Source organism: Arvicola amphibius, chromosome 3, assembly GCF_903992535.2.
Source record: "Arvicola amphibius chromosome 3, mArvAmp1.2, whole genome shotgun sequence".
In the NCBI taxonomy this organism is placed as follows: domain Eukaryota; kingdom Metazoa; phylum Chordata; class Mammalia; order Rodentia; family Cricetidae; genus Arvicola; species Arvicola amphibius.
This window is the reverse complement of record NC_052049.1, coordinates 140307273-140326379: the sequence shown is the minus strand read 5'-3', so window position 1 is coordinate 140326379 and position 19107 is coordinate 140307273. Positions and strand designations below refer to the sequence as shown.

Here is a 19107-nt window from a genome sequence, read left to right as displayed (position 1 = left end):
GTTCTGCTGCCTGAATTCTATGTCTCTTCTGCTGTATCAGCTCCAGACAGATCTATACTATATCTTTAGACTCTGAAATCTGGTAATGTCTGCCTTCCGACTTTATTCCTTAAATCCTATAGGTTCAGAGTGGGCTCTTGTAGAGGACCTGAGCTTTGTTCTTAGCATCTGTATCATGCTCCAGACATCTATGGTCTCTGTACGTACCTGCACACATGTGCATCATACACACATGCATAATTAAAGTAATAATCAAGGACTTTTGTCTGGGGCTGTCACTTTGTTCGGGTTGCCATCTTCGTGTGAATCTTCTCCCCATTGATTTGTGCCCTCCACGTCTATCTCACGTCTTTCACCCTCGGGTCACATCTGCTCCTCTTGTGCTTCTGTGCTTCCTGTTGAGGGCGGTGTTCTTCCGTCCAGGGAGCTCTTCTATTCTGTGTGTTGTCTTTTCTGCTGGCGGTGGACTCTCAGTGTTTGCTCAATTTGCCCTTTGTCCACTCTTGTGTTTGAGGCTCTTTAGTTCGGGGACCATTGTTGAATCTGATCAAGTTAGGGGTACATTTGTCTTCTGGCCCCCACGGCTCCCCTGGAAGGCGGGCAGCATTCTTAGTATTGTTCCTCCGGAAGCAACACATCTTTGCTCTGCAGCTGCTTTGAATATTTGGTCTTCCGTTTTGGGAAGTTTGAGTGTGATGTGCCTGAATGTGGTTTTCTTGTGTTTAACCTGAGTCCTTGACTTCATAGTTTTATGGCACTCATCAGATCTGAAACACCCTGGCCATTTGTTTTGAATATTTCTTTTACATTCTATTCTCCTTACATTCCAGTTATATGTATTATACTTTTTGTTTTGTTTTCTGAGACAGGGTTTCTCTATGTTGCTTTGGAGCCTATCCTGGAACTTGTTCTTGTAGACCAGGCTGGCCTCGAACTCACAGAGATCCTCCTGTCTCTACCTCCCGAGTGCTGGGATTAAAGGTGTACGACACCACCACCCAGCTGTATTTTACCTTTTAAATAATCTTTCTTGTTCTGTGTGTGTCTGCATGTGTGTCTATGTGAGTGTGTGTTTGTGTGTCTGTTTCTCTCGTTTCATTTGGCATATCATATACTCTGGATATTCTCCCCCCCCCCCCCCTCCTCTTTTTATAACAGCTCTGGCTGTCCTGGAACTTGTTTTGTAGACCAGGCTGGCTTTGAACTCACAGAGACTGGCCTGCCTCTGTCTCAGGAGTGCTGGGATTGAAGGTGTGCGCTACTGCCTCCAGGCCTCTCTGTTTTGTTTGTTTTCCTGTGGTGTTCTTACCTCCTAATAACCTTATCCCAAGACTGGTCTTTTGCTTATGATATCTAATTCCCCAGATGCTTCTTGGTTCAACATGAGTTGCTTTTCTCCTTTATTGGGCTCTTGTCCCTCTTGAATTAAAGTAATAAATTATTCTTGTTGGTTGGTTTTGTTTTGTGGTGATGGGGATTGAGCACTGGGCTTCACGTGTACGAGGCCATTTTACGTAGTACTGAATTATAGCTCACGCCTGATAAACTGGATGTATTTAGAGCTATTCTAAGCTCAGAGCAGAACTGAGTAGAAAGGATAGGGATTTCCTTTATCCTACCATGATCCTCTGGTACGTTTGTTAGTGAGGGTAGACATTGACACACAATTAGCATCCCAGTCCCACGGGTCACTCTAGGATTTGCTCTTGGTAGTGAGCCTTGTATTGACAGGGTGGGGGGTGGGGTGGAGGTGGGGGGCGGGAGGAATATCTATGCATGTGTGTGTGTTTGTGTGTGTGTTTGTGTGTGTATTTATTCATGTGTGTGCTCATGAATGATGCATGTGGAAGCCAGGGTTCTATATTGGATGCTTTCTTCAGTTCCTCTCCACCTAACTATCTCCTGCCCCCCAAATTCCATCACTGGGAGGGCAGAGAAAGGAAGATCCCAAGGCTCACTGGCCAGCCACCCGCCCTATCTAGCCAGCCCCAGGCCAGTGAGCTTTTATCTTTTTTTTTTTAAGGTGCCTCAGAAACAACACCTGAGGTTGTCCTTGGGTTTCCGCATGCAAACCCAAACAGGTAGACACTTGTTCTAGCTTTAGTACCTTATTATTTCATAATATGTTTGAAAGGTATCCAGTAAATCTACCACCTTCCTCAAGAGTGAGTCATTGTGGGAATCTGGGGAAGTAGTCCCCTAACTATGGTGAAAATATATAAATAAAAGGTGAGGGAGCAGCACCGTTAACTCGGGGTGGGGGAGGGTTCCGCTCCGTGTGACTGGGTCTTACACCCTCAGGGCTGTGGCGCATCCGTTACATCCCCACGTTTACTGTGGGGGAGGAGAATTCAAGCAAAGCATCTCAAGCATTTAACTGAGGATATCTTTGTAATTAATTGCAGGCTTCGAATTTTTCCTCCGATATCAAAGACCTATTGGAGCAGAAGAACAAACTGATCGTAGAAGTGTCTGAGCTACAGAGGCAACTGCAGCTAGAGACCAAGGTATCAGGCTCTTATGTTTTTCCCGTTTCTGTCTTGGATGATAAAGGATTTTTACAACACATTAGGATGTCCAGGTGAGGTAAAAGTCCAAAAAATTTCCTCCCTAAAAGAAACATTCCTGTCGTCCCTGAGCACATTCCTTTGAATTTGGTGGTTGCTAGCCAAAGAATTTTTTAAAGCAACCGGAGCACATAGAAATGGTTCGCTTTGAGCAAGAGAAGTACTGTTAGAGACGGGCAGACCCGTGGGAAACTAAGTATATTGCCACTGCATGCAGCATTTAGACTGAAGTAATAGAAACAGCAACATGAGGTCTAGTTGTGTTTGTGTTTTTCTTTTAAAAGTGTTCAATTCACTAAATACAACTATTTCACATATTCTTTCTGGAACTTTTGAACCTTAATTACATAGTTTGATTAAGTCATTTAATAATGAAGGAACGGTACATGGAATTCATTAGTGTTCACACGTGGTCTTCTGGGCTGGGGCTGTAGCTCATTTGGAAAAGTGCTTGCTCGGCACACATAGAACCTGGGGTTCCAGCCCCAGCACCTCACGACCCAGGCAAGGTCGTGTACTCCTGACCTTTGAGTGCTCGGGAGGTGAAGGCAAGAAGACCAGGAGTTCAAGACCATCTTTGGCTTCATAGCCAGTTTGCTGTTAGCTTGGGCAACACGGTAGGGGAGGGGCTTCCGTGCTGAGAGACAACACAGGTATCTTAGAATCATACTGATTCCCGTTAGAACCATCAGAACACCAAGGAGGAGAGAGAGAGGATGAGAGAGGACTTAGAAGAGCTGCGAGGCCGGCACCAGAGCCAAGTGGAGGAGATGGCCGCCCTGCAGCGCCGGCTGGAGGACAGTGAAGGCGAGCTGCGGAAGAACTTGGAAGAGTGAGTGCCTGGCTGGAGCCCCTGCCCTGCCTGAATTCCTGAGTCATAGGTGGCTAGAACCTTCTGTCCTTTTCATACCTCCTAGCCCTCCAAGTGTTTACCAAAGCCACTCACCTTTCTTTTCTCCCCACTTCTTACAAAATTGTGCAGCTGGAGCTATAACAGGGAGGTTAATAACTATTAAAATCCTTTGGGTACCCTGAGTGTGCCTTGTGAAACTTCAGCCCCAACAGGGGATCTTCTGGCAGGCGAGCATGAAGCAGGGGCCCTGAGGGGTGATGTGTAATGACTCAGGTGGGACTCTTGAGCCTGACAGCTAAGACTATGGTTTTTAGAAGCCTGGGTCTGGTCTCCAAAGTGCGTTAGCCTGTGGGGTTCACAGTCTCCCAGCCTGAGAGCTTTCTCCAGAATAGGTTGGTCTTTGTGGTGGATATTTAGACTTCTGCTCAGCCCATAGATAAGAAAAGTAACTCCAAGGCCTCCCCTGCTGCTTTAGCCTGTGAAACTCAGTGGGAAAGGATCTAAAATCAAGGTCTGGTTTCCTTTCTGGAAACAGCTTTGCAAACTTACCAGCTTATTTGCAAACTTATTTGCAAAATACCAGCCATGTATTTTGCTAATCCCCTAGGTGCGTCTCAGTTTAATCAAACTGACAATCAAGATTGACCACAGACATTAACTTGATGGTTCTCCTAGTTTATAGTCCTGACTGATTCTCCTTGGTCTTAGACATTGCCTTATGTTCCATGTCCAAATTCTAGTACTTTGTGATCTCTTTCTGGTAGAAAGTGTACCTACAAATCTGTCCCATTTTGTTGGTTTGAGTTCTCATCTAACATCTTGACCAAATGAGACCATAGTCCTGCGGAGGCTTCTTGGAGCTGCAGGTGACCATGTGACAGCCCGAAAGTGAGGACTGAGGATCCCAGGGGCCTCTCTGATGGACCACCCCCTGTCCCCCGTTAGGCTGTTCCAGGTAAAGATGGAGCGGGAACAGCACCAGACAGAGATCCGAGACCTGCAGGACCAACTGTCAGAAATGCATGACGAGCTGGACAGTACCAAGCGGTCCGAGGACAGGGAGAAGGGAGCCTTGATTGAGGTAAGGTGCTGGAGGTCACCTGTCACCCCACCAGCGTGGGAGGATGGGCTTCAGGGGTGGATGCTAGGCAGCCGCTTTCTGCTGTCTGTTTGTTCCACCGGTTTCTGCATTTAGGTTCAGTGAGGCCGTCATTGTCTTGATCATTGTGAACAATAGGAAGAATAGTGGGACAGGGCCCAGGGATATGGGGAACTGAGGTTAATCCCTAGAACCCATGTACAAAAATAAATAGGTGGACTCGTAATCCTAGTGTGGGAGGAGAGATGGACAGGTCCCAGGGTGTGCTGGCCATTCAGTGAGCCCACCAGCCTAGAGACCCTGTGTCAAAAAAACAAGGTAGGTGGGATCTGAGGAATGACATCAGAGGTGACTTCTGGCCTGTATCCCTGACCCACCCCCCCACACTTACACACACTCACATATATATAAACATACACTCTCACACACCCACAGATGCTCTCACACACACATGCTCATACTCATAAACTCACGCTCTTACACACTCACAGATGCTCTCATGGACACACACATGCTCACACTCTGTACTCACACACTCACACATGGAGAATAGTATATTAGCGTTCATCAGTCCTCAACACAGGTCAAGGAGTTCTCAGTGTTTTCTCATATTCCTACATCAAATTTTTTCTGCTCATCTATTCATTTTTTGTGTGTCTGAACTATTTTGAAGTAAATTACAGGTAAGATTGTGTTTTACTTTTTTATTTTGAGGGAACTCTCTGACATAGTTACAATACCATTATAGTAACTAACACGTTTATGGTTTCTATGATATACATGCAATGAGTCTGAATACACAACTCTTATTATCTCTGAGTCTATTTACAATTAATCTAGTGAGTTAAAGGCCAGCCTGGGTGACATGAACCCCTCCCTAAAACAAAATCTTCCCTAAGGATAATTTCCCAGAAATGATGTCAGTGGAGAACGTAGGCTTTCAGAGGACAGATGTTTTTGTAGTCTATGAGGCCGTGCCCTGGGATCTGTAGTCTGTGGCCATGCCCTGGGTTCTGTAGTCCGCACTGCTGTGCCCTGGGTTCTGTGATCTGCACTGTCATGCCCTGGGTTCTGTAGTCTGTGACTGTGCCCTGGGATCTGTAGTCCATGCTGCTGTGCCCTGGGATCTGTAGTCTGTGACCGTGCCCTGGGTTCTGTAGTCCGCACTGCTGTGCCCTGGGATCTGTAGTCCGTGCTGCCATGCCCTGGGATCTGTTGTCCGCGCGGCTGTGCCCTGGGATCTGTAGTTCGCGCTGCTGTGCCCTGGACTGTATCCATCCTCTGTTCTCTCCGTTCACTCCACCTTGCTCTAGTGTTGCACATTTTCCTTTAACACAGTCAAGTGCAGTTTGTCATCTTTGCTTCTTCCCCCATTTCAAGTGCAGCATACTTCTGAATGACAGAGTAAGTTACCATATTTTTCTAAAATGAAGTAATTCTAAGATGAACTACATGCTATTTTATTTTATCTTTATTTTATTTTTTGAGGTAGGGCCTCATGTAGCTGAGACTTGACTCAGACTTGCTGTAGTTGAGAATGACCTTGTGCTTCTGATCTTCCTGCCTCCACCTCCCAAGTGTAGGGCTTGCCGGGGGTCCCTCCACTCCCAGTTTATGCTGTGTAGAGGATTAAGCCCTGGGCTTCATAAATGATCTCTACCAACTGAGCCACACCCCTGACCCACATCCTTAACTCCTTAAGCACAACCTATTGACTCTTTGTTCTGAACCTGACGTGGTGATAGCTTTGCGGGTTTGTGTGTATTGGTGGGGATGAGCACGTGGACTCTGGTGTGTGTTCAGGCCACAGCCGCAATGGGAGCAGAGCACACCTCTTCTTAAGCATGCTGCAGCTGGGGTCCTAGTGGTCGTCACTCTCCTGACATGCCGTCACTCTCCTGACATGCCGTGTCATCTGCAGAAGGAGGTGGAGCGGCGTTGTTAGCAATTATGCCAATGATGTGCTTTGCCCCGGGAAGTCCCTCACTGCGTTCCTTTGTCTTTCCAGCAACTTTCCACAATACCATCTACACTTTGCACAGCACTCAAAGGAAGATCCCAGCTCCTAGTCACTTTCAGGTCATTCTTTGCATCTTAATGAGAAGGAGCCGGGAGAAATTCGATAACACATTCGAACTGGGGCCAAGTTTTCCATGGCTTTTGCCTGCGAACTGACTCTTAAAACACAGCGGACATTGAATCTATAAGCTTTTGAGTGCTTGAAAACGGTTGAGGCCCAGATGCTCCGTGAGCCCATGTATCTATCAGTTCAGATTTATCATGAAACCTCTCTTCTTACCAAGGTGCTGGAAACTGAAGCCGAGGCCCTGTGCCTGCCAGGGACAGACATGCTGTGGCCCTGGCTCCATCCCAACCCAGAGATTCATCACTTTTTGTTAAATAGCACCAAGTCTTTCTACATGGAATCTGCAAAATAACACGTGTGGGGGTGGGGGAGCCAGACATAGAGGCAGGTGGATCTTTGTGAGTGAGTGGGCAGCCTGGTCTACATAGGGAGTCCCAGAGTGGCCAGAGCTACATCCTGAGACTGTGTTTAAGAAGATAGTTTAAAGGAAAGCATATTAGAGAATATTTGTTTGCTTAGGCTGAGAATTGAGGCACAATAGGAAAGATTTATCATTTGTTGAATTCCTGGGTCTGTAAACTTTTTTTTTCCTTTTTGGTAAAGTTAACTCTTTCTTTTGTAGTTCAGACTCAAACACTCTAACTCACTAGGTAGCCCAAGGCTGGCCTTGAAGTTTTGATCCTCCTGCCTTCTTCACCTCCTACGTGATGGGATTGCAGATGTGCACTGTGTACCTTGCCCATTTTTTTTTGTTTGTTTTTTGTGAGGCTGAGGATAGAACTACATCCTCAGGATCTGAGAACTACATATTTTTTAACTAAAAAAAACTTAAAAACATTTTTTTAGTGTGTGTGTAATTGTGTGTGTATATGTGTATAACATGTGGGTTCTAGAGGAAAACCTTAATTGTTTCTCAAATGTCAGCCCTACCTTGATATCTGAGATAAACCTAGAACTTGCCAAGCAGGCTAGCAAGGTGTCTGGCCAGGGATCCCCAGGAATACCTGCCAACACGCCTGACATTTTTTTTTAATCACCTGTGTTCTGGGAATTGATCTAGGGTCTTGGTGGTAGCAAGGCAAGTGCTTTATGCATTGAGCCAGCTCCTCATACCCGGATGTGTGATGTTGGGGGTATGTCAGCATCTCAGAAGTCCGACTTCCTCATTTATGAATGGATCCTGGTCTCTTTGAGTAGTCATTTGTTTGGATTTTTAGAAATAGTATCATTCTCATGCAGAAAGTGCCAAGCACAATTAACCTTCTAGATCTTCCCTCGCCTGCTCCCCATATGCACTAGAGTTTTTTTTCGTTTTGTTTTGTCTTACTTAAAATTTTTTATTGCATTATTTGTTTATTTTGTGGATGTGGATATGGGGTGCTCTTGTCATGCTGCATGAACATCAGAGGACAACTTGTGGGAGTCAGTTCTCGGCTTCTACCACATGGGTCCTGAGGACCAGATTCTGTTCTTAGGCCTGGGAACTGGCACCTTTCCTACCTGCTGAGTTGTCTCCTGTCTCCTGGGCCCCACACTAGCTGTGGATTGGCTGGTTCCTTGTCGCATGTGGCCTATCTTGACTGCATGAAGGTTTGGAAATCAGTGATTCTGTCCCCCCAAACCCCGTTTTCTCTGATGATAGTCTCCAGAGGTGCTTGTCTCTCTGCTGTAGGCTTGTTTATAGTGTGAAGTTTTCCTACTTTCTTCTCGCTTCATTTGATATGATTAAACCTTCCTATTGATGTGAAGTTGGAAACCCTTTGTGCCTGTTGGTCTCCCTTCTGGAAACTACTGTGTGATGCAGCAAGGTGTAATCTGATTGGATTCATGCAGCATGGCCCACTTAAGTGGCAGCCCCAGCCACAGATAACACCCTGTCAGTGTAGAACGGACTGAAAAATCCTCGATCCTTGACACGCCTTGGCAGCAGCACAAACACAGACACATCCTGCAGGAGATAAGGGTGGGGGAGAGGAACTGCCCTATCTAAAGACAACTGAAAACTGCGTGAGAATAAAAGCAGGAAGGGCCGCTCTGAAGTTGCTGGCAGCAGGCGCCATCAAGTCCTAGAGAGGTCGCCAATGGCAACAGGATGGGTGCGTTCTGCTCCTCTTCAGAAAGAGATGGGCAGAAACACCCAGGTGGTTAGGACAGGAATTATTCAGTCTCAGGGATGGGTCTCCAAGCTTCATGGGAGCTCGTCGATGCCTGCTGGTGGTGTTCTGGTTCTGGCAGGGCTAGAGTTTGCGGGGATCTCCCACCTGTTTGCCTCACCTGCTCATCTTGGAGGAAAGGAAAGACTTCCCTTGTCGGTTGCTTTTAAACTCATTACTTAGTATGCTAAAAAATAACTCGATGATGTGGCTCAGTGAGTGGGTGAAGGCACTCGCTGGGTAGCCTGGTGGCCTGAGTTCTTGTAAAGATGGAAAGAGAGAACTGACTCCACAGATTCTCATTGCCACAGCACCCCCGACACACACACACACACCATACACACACACACACACCGCACACACCACACACACACACACACACACACAAACACACACACACACACACCATTAATTTAAAATAAGCGAGCTAAGGTTTCTCTTCCCCCAGCAGTGACACACCTCTTGAATGGCAAGTAGCCTGTGCTCTCAGAGGTCTCGGTGTCCAGCAGCAGCTACTGCTCTGAATCCTTAGGGGCTAAGGAGACTAGACTAGGGTGTGTGTGTACTCAGAAGGCTGGGAGAAGCGAGAGCTGGTAGAATCCTGACCTCTTGAGGCTTCCGTCCTAAGGAACAGGGTGACTTATTCATCCCAAGAATAGACGATACTACTAGTATGCTTGATCCAGTCAAAAAATGTCAAAACTCAGATCTATATCTTTTCTAGAAGCTTCTCTCCCTCCCACTAAGGATATAAGAAATATATACACAAATAAAGATATCTTATATAAATATACAAGATAGAGCACAGGTGGGGGTGGGGGTTCAGTTGATAGAGTGTTTGCTTATGTGCACAAAACCCTGGCTTCCACCCCCGCACTGTATAAAGCGGCTGTGATAGCACGTGCCTTTAATGCCAGCACCCAGGAGGCTGAGGCAGGAGGATCAGAAGTACAAGGCCACTCTGTATTGGGAGTTTGAGGCCAGCCTGGGATACATGAACCCTTGCCTGAAACAAACAAAACAAGCATGAAGAAAACTCACAACATGTAGATTGCAGAGTTGAAAGCACAGACGGTGAGAGGAAGGATGGGAATGAGTGTTCCAGAAGGGATCTCGGGTTGACTGCTCAGAGGAGGCCACACTGTGTTTCCAAAAGGTGGAGAGAGTGGGCTGGGAGGGAAGGAGGAGGCACCTCAGAGCCTGCTTCCTTCCGGGAACTTGGCTGTGCAGTCAGGTGGGTGCTTACAGCAAGAGGCTAATCTGGACAGAGGAGCGGAAGGGCCTAAATGTTACTGAACTGATTTTGTGCCTGTGAAGGTCAGGGGCAAGGGAAGTCCCAGTTGCTGTCCTGCTCCTGCACTCGGTGCTTTGGGAACTGGTGGTACTGCTGCCAGAGCCAAGGAAAGGGCGTGGAGGGGAAGGCTCATGGTGGAGTCACTGAAGCTGTAACCATATTTAACCTCAGGTCTGTGTGGAACAGGTGATGTTCATGGCCATCGGGTCACCCGGGTGCTGGTGTCAGGAAAAGATCGAGGCAATTAAAAACAGACAAAAACAAATATTAGTTAAAAAAAGTCAAGGAGCTTGCCAAAGGAACATAAAGAATGCAAACTTCGATTCTTAGGGCTGTCTTAGCTTTTGGAAGGGAGAGAAGCGGGCATAGTCCTTGCAGAGAAAGTGAGTCCAGGGAAGGACTGTGCTGTCTGGTGATTTCCAGCAAGAGGAAGGCTCCAGGAGGAGTCAGGAAATGGTACTAGAGAAGAACCAGGGGCAGGGAGAGAGGGAGTGAGGTGGCTAACTTCAGCTATCACTGTGACACACTTAGCATGACCTGGGAAAGATCTCAACAGAGAAATGGTCAGGTCTAGGTCAGGTTGTCCTGCGGGCGTGTCTCTATGGGGGGATTACTTTGAGTTTTAATTGAGGTGGGAAGGCACACTGTGGATTAGGCAGTACCGGTTCCATGGTCTGGGCCCTGAATTGTATAATAATGAAGAGAGTTAACTGAGAAAGCAAGCAAACAAGCAGATAGCATGTGTGGGGAGGGGCATTCATGTCTCTCTGCTGTTGACTGAAGATGTGATCTGATTAGTTAATTTGATTTCCTGCCTTGCCTTTCTCTCATTGATGGGCTGTAACTGGGAATCATAAGTCAATCAACCTTTCCCTTTTCTTCTTCTTCTTCTTCTTCTTCTTCTTCTTCTTCTTCTTCTTCTTCTTCTTCTTCTTCTTCTTCTTCTTCTTCTTCTTCTTCTTCTTCTTCTTCTTCTTCTTCCTCCTCCTCCTCCTCCTCCTCCTCCTCCTCCTCCTCCTCCTCCTCCTCCTCCTCCTCCTCCTCCTCCTCCTCCTCCTCCTCCTCCTCCTCCTCCTCCTCCTCCTCCTCCTCCTCTAAGTGGCTTTGGGTAGGGTATTAGAATCACAGCAACAGAAATGAAACCAGAAGAGGAGGACACCACATGCCCTTGTCTTGGTAGTGGAGCCAGAGAAGCCACATCGCAGGTGGCTATGGAGAGGTGTGAATCTGTGAACCGAGGTCATGCTTTGAAGACATTTGGTGGGAAAAGCTACCGGTAGCCGAGATTCCAGGAAATGGGAAGGAAGTGGGCCTGAACACACAGAGTAGCTGGCAGTACTTCAGTGGAGGGCTTCGGGTGGAGGGAAAGCCTGGTGCATGGTGAGAATCCAAGGTGTGGGAAGTTCTGGCTACCGAGGGATCCAGGACAAAAGAAGGCCAAGCCTGCTGCAGGACTTGCTCTTGTTCAGCAGGATGCCCTTGGGCTTGGGGAATGTGGTTTGAAACGGAACTTTTGGTCCCAGTTTTGCGACGCTTTGTGAACTCTTGACAGTGAAGGAGGGAAAATGTGAGTTCCATGCTGTCCTCAGGCAAGAGAGAGAGGTACAAGGTTGTCTTGAGCACTAGGAGCATGGAGAGAGTTGAACTGTGTGCCAAATCCTGAGGGCTGGGTAGCAGACAAGGCAGTAAGTCAGCTCAGCTGCAGAGTGCAGTAGTACGTAAGGTCTATATAGCAGGGACACTGGGCCACGGCTCAGTTGTGAAATGAGTTGCAAAAAACATGTCAGGCCGGGGGTGCTCATTGGTAGACTGCTTGCCTAGCATGTCTGAGGTCTCGGGTTCAAGCCCCAGATACACATCAACCAGTTGGTATTGGTACACAGCTGTAATCTAGCACTTGAAGGGGGAGGCAGAAGGTCAGGGACATCCTTAGCTTTGTAGCGAGTTTGGGGCCAGCCTAGACTACATGAGAACCTGTTAAACAAAAGAAAAACAAAACAAGAAATGACTTTCTCCCAAAGCCATGACAGTGAGCCCAGTCACAATAAATCTCAAAGAAACTAAGCCAGGAATCCCCAAGGGAATAAGGGCCTCTGAGAAGCTCAAATTGTCTCAAATTGTGTGGCATGGGAAGGAGAGAATGGGCGGGACTATGGAGTGGTAAACCTGTTGGTCAATGTTGAGAGGCAAATGCTGGGCCACTGGTTAAGAGGTCTGTTCCTCACCTCTGTGATTCTATTTCCCCTCTAGGAGCTCCTGCAGGCCAAACGAGACCTTCAGGATCTGCTCATCGCCAAAGAGGAGCAGGAAGATCTCTTGAGAAAGCGGGAGCGTGAACTGACTGCCTTGAAGGGTGCCTTGAAGGAGGAGGTTTCCAGCCATGACCAGGAAATGGACAGGCTGAAGGAACAGTACGATGCTGAGCTGCAGGCCCTCAGGGAGAGCGTGGAGGAGGCAACGAAGGTGAGCTCGCCATCCATAGAGGGTGTCAAAATGTGACCAGATGAGAGCCTATGCCCACTCTCCCGTGCCAACTCCCCTTGGCTTCATCTCTGACGATGGTGATGGGCTTTTTGACAAGGAATAGCTTGATGTTTTAGCTTCCATTCTTTTTTAGCCTGTCAGCTTGGACATCGGTAAAGACTTAAGTACTTTTTGCAAGAGGTGAGATTTTTAAAGCCTTGAGTGGACTCAGTTTCTGCAGGCTTTGTGGAGTAGAGAGCTGGACCCTTCTTGGGGTATCCTCAAGGCTCAACTCTTAAGGTGCCATGTGACATTTCTCATGCACAGAATTGCAGATAGGACCTGGATTTCTGGAACCCTTTATCCCATCCCAGCTGCTCCGTTTGGGCTTCGTTTAGTCTTCCATTAGATAATTCATGTTCTTTTCTCAGCAGAGTTGGAAAAGGGCTAATTGGCCAAATGGTCCCAACTCTTCCAAGATAAGTTTTCCTCTTAATTGAATTCTTGGCTCTTATAAATAGATTGTAAATTGTGTTGGAAGTGTTTGGGTGCAGGGTGCCCGTTGGCTGATGAAGGGAAAATGTTTTGGAATACCATGCCATCTTTAGGGAAGGAGAATTTTGGAGTGTTCATTTTCCAGTGTCTCAAACAAAGGGAGAAAGTGCTGGAGAGGGGACTCTTCATACCGTTCAGTCTGCAATGATGGCAGTGGCAGTTCCCGCCCACCCTGCTAAGCCCTGCGGCGGATCACTGATTTTCAATGATGTCATGATAATTGCTAAAGACAAGAAGAGGAAGATAAGTTTGTTTGTTGTTACCACAGGAAAGTCTGGGAAACTGACTGTTGTGGAGGAAGGGGGCGTTATTATAACTTTGAGATACTTCAAAGGCCTCTTGTTGGTTTGCCCTTCCACCCCCATCCTTTAGGTTTGACTTAAATTGAGGGGGACAGGTAGAACTGACTTAGTCATCCCTGAGTTGACGGGAAATAATCTGGTTTTTGTGTGTCTTTGTATCTGGACAATAGCCCAGTATCCTGGCTGTTGACTATCGTGTGCTGTTAGCTCAGCAGGTACAGATGGATATGTGGACATGGACACACAGACACGCCGACACGCTGTTTCTTCATCACCCTTAGAGCTTGTATCAAAGCACACGTTTAACATGGCCTATGCTGGGAGGCTCCTGGGGTGCTCAGGGGGCAGTGTTTGGGCTTGTGTCATAGCTGTTTGACTAGAAGACGAACCGCATGTGGAATGGAAACATAAGCTTCTAGGCCTGCTGGCACAGAGTGTACATGAGGAAGGGAACCACGGCGGGTGGGAGGATATATCTCTGTTGTGTGGAGCTGGGGATCACCAGCAGAGACCTAGGCTGTTTATTGCATTGTGACTTTTCTGCTCACAGAATTTCTTTTTTTACACTAATTCATAAATAACTAGGGGATGGAGATATGGCTCAGTGGTATAGAACAATTATTGGTCTTGTAGAGGACCTGAGTTTGATTCCCAGCACTCACACAGTGGCTCACAGTCATCCATTACTCCATTCCCGGGGAGTCCAGTGACCCCCTTCTGACCTCCACAGGCATCAGGCACACATACACAAAGTGCACATACATGAAGACAAAATATTCATACACATAAAAGTAAACAAATATTTAGAGAAGATAACCAGGGGAACTCATGATAGTCTGTGAAATAAAGATTGAGACTTGTCATCTCTGCCAGAGAACACAGGGAGCTGATCCAAAGGAGCATGCCTCCACACCTTGTGTGGGCTAGCCCGAGCTCCTTGCCCCAGACCACATTCTGTATCACCACCAGTATCTTTCCCCAGAAAACAATAATTTCCAATTGGCCTTTGCTTAAATATTTGTCTGGCACTCCATTGTCCCAGACTTGAGCTCGGATTGTTTACGTGGTAGGTGACGTGCCCCTTCTCAGGAAAACTGTCCGGTTACTTCCCAGTCCTCTCCAGAGCGTCTCACCTGTCAACTGCCTTTGCTGCCTCTGTGACCTTGTCCCCATCCCATTCTCCCACCCTGAAATGTACACCTAGGGGTGAGTCACACCTTTGGGTTTCTACTGATCCCTGGGTTCCCATCATGCCCTGCTTTCGCCTGCCTCCTTAAGCACGGGGCTGTTTTTATCTAGACCTTTCCTTTCTGTTGAGATGAGGAGCAGCAGACTCAAGTGCTTCTGAGGCCCAACAGGAAGCATCGATGGGTCCCTTGATGGTGACAGGAGAGCTGATAGGGGGTGTGGCAAGCTGGAGAGCGTCCCCTCTGCTCTAGTGGCCAAAGTAGCTAGTGACAGAAGGCAGGGTCCATGTTGTTAGATCTCCCAGCTTTTTAGTTTATTTTTACTTTTTGAGACTTTTATACCTGAGAGTACGCTATGGATATAATTTCTACTCCTCTCCCCACCCCCACTTGTCCTGTGTCCGCTGATCATCTCCTCCTGAATCCATGACCTCTTTTCCTGTAACTATTATTGTTACATGTGTACACATACACACAACATACTGAGTTCAGTTAGTGTTGCCCTATGTCCCTGTGTTTAGGGCTGACCACTTGGGACAGGGAAATCTGTTAGGAGGCAGTTTCTGGAGAAAGCTGATCCTCCCCACCTAGTAGCTATTAACTGTCTGTAGCTTTTCCTCCAGGAACAGGACCTTGTTAACCTTTCCCCTTCCTCGGTGGTATATTAACTGCTGTGGTCTGGCGCAGGTAACCTTACTGCTGAGAGTTTGTGGGTACAGCTTCCTTATCCTGTCGAGAAGGCACCATCTCACAGTGGTGTCTTTCACAGTCTCTCTGTCCCCACCCCCAAAATGTTCCCGAGCCTTAGGAATCACGGTGTTGTTACAGATGTCCCAACTGGAGCTGGGACGCAGTCACTTATTCTCTGCCTTCTGACTAGTTATGGACCCCATGTGTAGCTTCCGCCTGCTGCACAAAGAAACTCCTTTATGAGCTGTGGGAGCTGCGCTCATCCACGGGTAGAAAGACAGGTATTGATAATACAGCTGGAGGCTGCATTCATTTAGGAAACAGCAACAGTGGGTTCTCCCATTTCAACTTTTAAAGGTGAGTTGGGGCCAGGTGGTGGTGGCTCACGCCTTTAATCACAGCAGAGGCAGGCAGATCTCTGTGAGTTTGAGGCCAGCCTGATCTACAAGAGCTAGTTACAGGACAGGCTCCAAAGCTACATAGAGAAACCTGTCTTGAAAAACAAAAACAAAAAAAAGAGAAAAGAATAAAAAAAGAAAACAAGGATGAGTTGGAGAGCCGCATGTTGATGTAAGACGTTCAGACTTTTAAGGGTTGCTTAAAAGCAACAACACCTCCTTCCCCCCAAAAATCCCCACCTCCAATACCAAAGGGCATACAACCCAAGCGTATCCCATCTGCAGGTCAACGGTACGCGGTTCTAGTCCCTGGGCTCAGCACAGTGCCCGAAAGCGACAGTGAAGACAGCTGTAGTGTCTTCAGAGTCAGAGATGGCAGAGGGCGAACTCCCTTCAGCTTGGGTCATTTCCTTGCTGCTGGCCTCCCCCGGGTTTCCCCAGTGGCAGTGAAGGAGACTTGGGTGAGGGTTCCATCGCCGTGTGAATGCCTCTGCGGTCTCTGAAAGAGGATTATAAGTATGTTTGCATTTCTTGGTGATTTTGCTTCTAAACGTGTCCGCTGAACAAATGTGACAATCCTTTCTTATCGAAATGTACGTCATTTATTTGTGTGTGAGGGGGGGCTGATGTCTGCCATGACAAGAGTGTGGCAGCCAGAGGACAACCTCTGGGAGGGAGTTCTCTCTCTCTTCCATCTCTAGGATGGAACTTAGGTCCTCAGGCTTGGCTGCATGTGCCCTTACCCACTGAGCCATCTTGCCTGCCCCAGCCCCCTTCTATTAAATGTAAACTTAGTAAGAGATATCTTTCTGTTACATTATTTATAACATGCTATTACAGAGGAGATATGTAAGAATATTCTATTAAGTATTTGGATATGAAGGGATTAAATAGAGCCTTTTAATCTGGTAAAGAGCATCTCTCAAATTTGTTCACTAGATTCAGCCTTTTGTCTGCCCCCAAAGGAAGGCCTCGTCATCCCAGCCGGTGGCTAAAAACTGACATTTCTATAAGGAAGTGAATTGCATGACAGCGTTCATTTCCTTGGACGGCCTTAGAGCGAGCGCAACCCTCCTCTCATTGTTTTTTTTTCTAACTTTTGCCACGGCCTCAAGCCACAAATCTCTAAAAGGCTGTTTTCTACTGCCAAGAGCCAGGCGCCCCATCCGGCTTGAGCCCAGGCGCAGAATGTCTTAAGTTACTGGAACACTTGGGGGAAACTGGCGAATTACATCAAGAACCTTTTACTGATATTCCAAACAGATCCTTGGTAATCGTTTTTCTTTTTCCATAGACACAAACAGCCATTCAGCTCAACAGACAGGAATTCACCAATGCCTTGGTTGTGTGTGGGGTTTCCTGGCTCAACAGAGTGAGCCGGACCTCCTTTGATGCAGAGGGGTCTGCGTAGGTGATTACCAAGGGCTTCCTTTCAGTCTTCTAAGGACGACCCGGGACTTTGCCTCCCGATTTCCTCACAGTTGCCTTTATGGTTTTTTCCATCTTTAAGAAGGAAATGCCTCTCTCTACTTCGATTTGGTGCAATGGTTGGATCCAGAGCTTTGCCAGGGGGAGATGAGTCACTACCATCATGGGATTACAATGGAGAGTGTCCTCTGGTGATGGTATTGTCTTTTCTTTCTTGTCTCTAACCCTTCCCCTCTCCATTGAAAATGCAGAAGGGAAGTAGTATCTTAAATTTTCTTGAGGCATAGGGTCAACTCAAATCCAGCTCTCTCCAGAGAGACTCTCTAGGGCTGGAGAGATAGCTCAGAATGTAAAGGGCTCACTGTGCAAGAATGAAGACTTACTCGCTCTGCAGAATCCATGTGAAAAAGCTGGGCATGGTAGTGTGTGCTTGGACTCCCATTGCTGGTAGGGTAGAAATAGACAGATCCCTGGGGTTTCCAGGCCAGGAAGGCGACCTACATCGTGAGGTGAAGACCAGTGAGAGACCCTCTCTCAAAATACAAAGTAGTTTGTTCCTGAGCTTGACATCTGGCTTCCATGCTACATAGATGTTGACTGCCACACGCTTGAGTGCACGTGCACACACACACACACACACACACACACACACAGACACAAACACTTTCTATGTTGCCTCTTGGTCTTCACAGTATGCAGAGAGCTGGCATTGTTGGAGATTTAATTCTTGGCATTATCTTTCCTGCCACCTTACGGAATCCTCTTGTTTCCCACTGGACAGCCCCACCGGGTTAAACTGTGGGTTCGAGGGATGGACCCACTAAGGGAAAGGTCAGCCCCTGACTACCCCATAGTGGCATTGGACTGTTTGGGGGTTCCATTTATGGAGAAAGATCATTCCCTGTGAAAACAAACCTTGTCTGCTAGCATTACCATGTTAGTAGCTCATCTTGACTATCTCGGCATCTAAGTGATTCAGGTGCTTTGAGGCTGGTAAAAAGAACTTCTTATTTTTGTGTCTGGAGATATGATTTTTTTGGTCATAGACTCTAATGCTTAACACAAAGCAGGGATGCAGGTAAATGGATGAGGAGCAGGAGGAGGACTGAGCTGAGTGAGACTGTCCTCGGCTTCCCTGCTGTTTTCATTTAGACTATTTTTTAAGTAGGAAATTGGATCTTTATATTGACATATTTTTAAAGATTTATTATTTTATGAGTGTTTTTCTTACGTGTATGTACGTGTACCATGTGTCTGTCTGTGTGCCCATAGAGGTCAGAAGAGGACATCAGGTTCCCTGGAACTGGAGTTATGGATGGTTATGAGCTGCCATGTGGGTGTTAGGACTCCTACCTGGGTCCTCTGCAGGAATGACAAGCACTCTTTACTTCTGAGTCATTCCTGCAGCTCCTGTTTATATTGTTTTTAAATACAAGATGTATATTTATTTGCTGTACATTTGCCAAGGGCAGACCATGATGCTTGTTTTTGTGAAGACTGCAAATCCATCCTGATAGAAGGTTGGAGATGAGACAGGTAACACTTAGGCCGATTATAGAAAGGAGTGACCATCCGGGTAAAGTGGAGACAGTGCTATAGAAGATGGTGTGAGACCCAGAACTTGTGCTGGGAAGCCAGAGAGAAGGTGGCAGTTGAGAAAATTTCATGATAGGTCAGTGTCCACGTTGGACTCTAAATGGTGTTCAGACACAGGGCCATGAAGGCCGAGAATGTACTTGTACTGGGTAGAGCATCAATAATAAATGTGGAAAGGGAGGTGTGTGTCTGAGCTGGGACTAGGAGAAGTGGCAGAGGGTACAAGTTAAGAGTGACTTAAGAGGTAGGGGCCATTCCAATGCAAGGACTGGATTTGGATCCCAGTTCAATGGAACCAACCATCAAAAGTACAACAGAGCTGAAATCACCAGAACTGTTTAAATGAGGGCTCTGTATTCACAATCGTAAGAAGTGGTTTAAATAGTCATGGAGGTAGCAAGGCTGGTGTTAATGACTTACACCCAGTACTTACGCC

General features: G+C 47.1%; 1 protein-coding gene across 2 annotated transcripts in view; it reads left to right on the top strand.

The window, feature by feature from the left end:
* Cgnl1 (cingulin like 1) overlaps positions 1–19107 on the top strand; it is a 151119-nt gene that overhangs the window by 54733 nt on the left and 77279 nt on the right. For both annotated transcript variants that reach the window (XM_038321669.1, XM_038321668.1), the window contains exons 5-8: positions 2406–2507; positions 3251–3399; positions 4366–4501; positions 12303–12515. In XM_038321669.1, coding sequence (XP_038177597.1) covers positions 2406–2507; positions 3251–3399; positions 4366–4501; positions 12303–12515 — 600 coding nt within the window. The remainder of the gene's footprint in view (positions 1–2405; positions 2508–3250; positions 3400–4365; positions 4502–12302; positions 12516–19107) is intronic.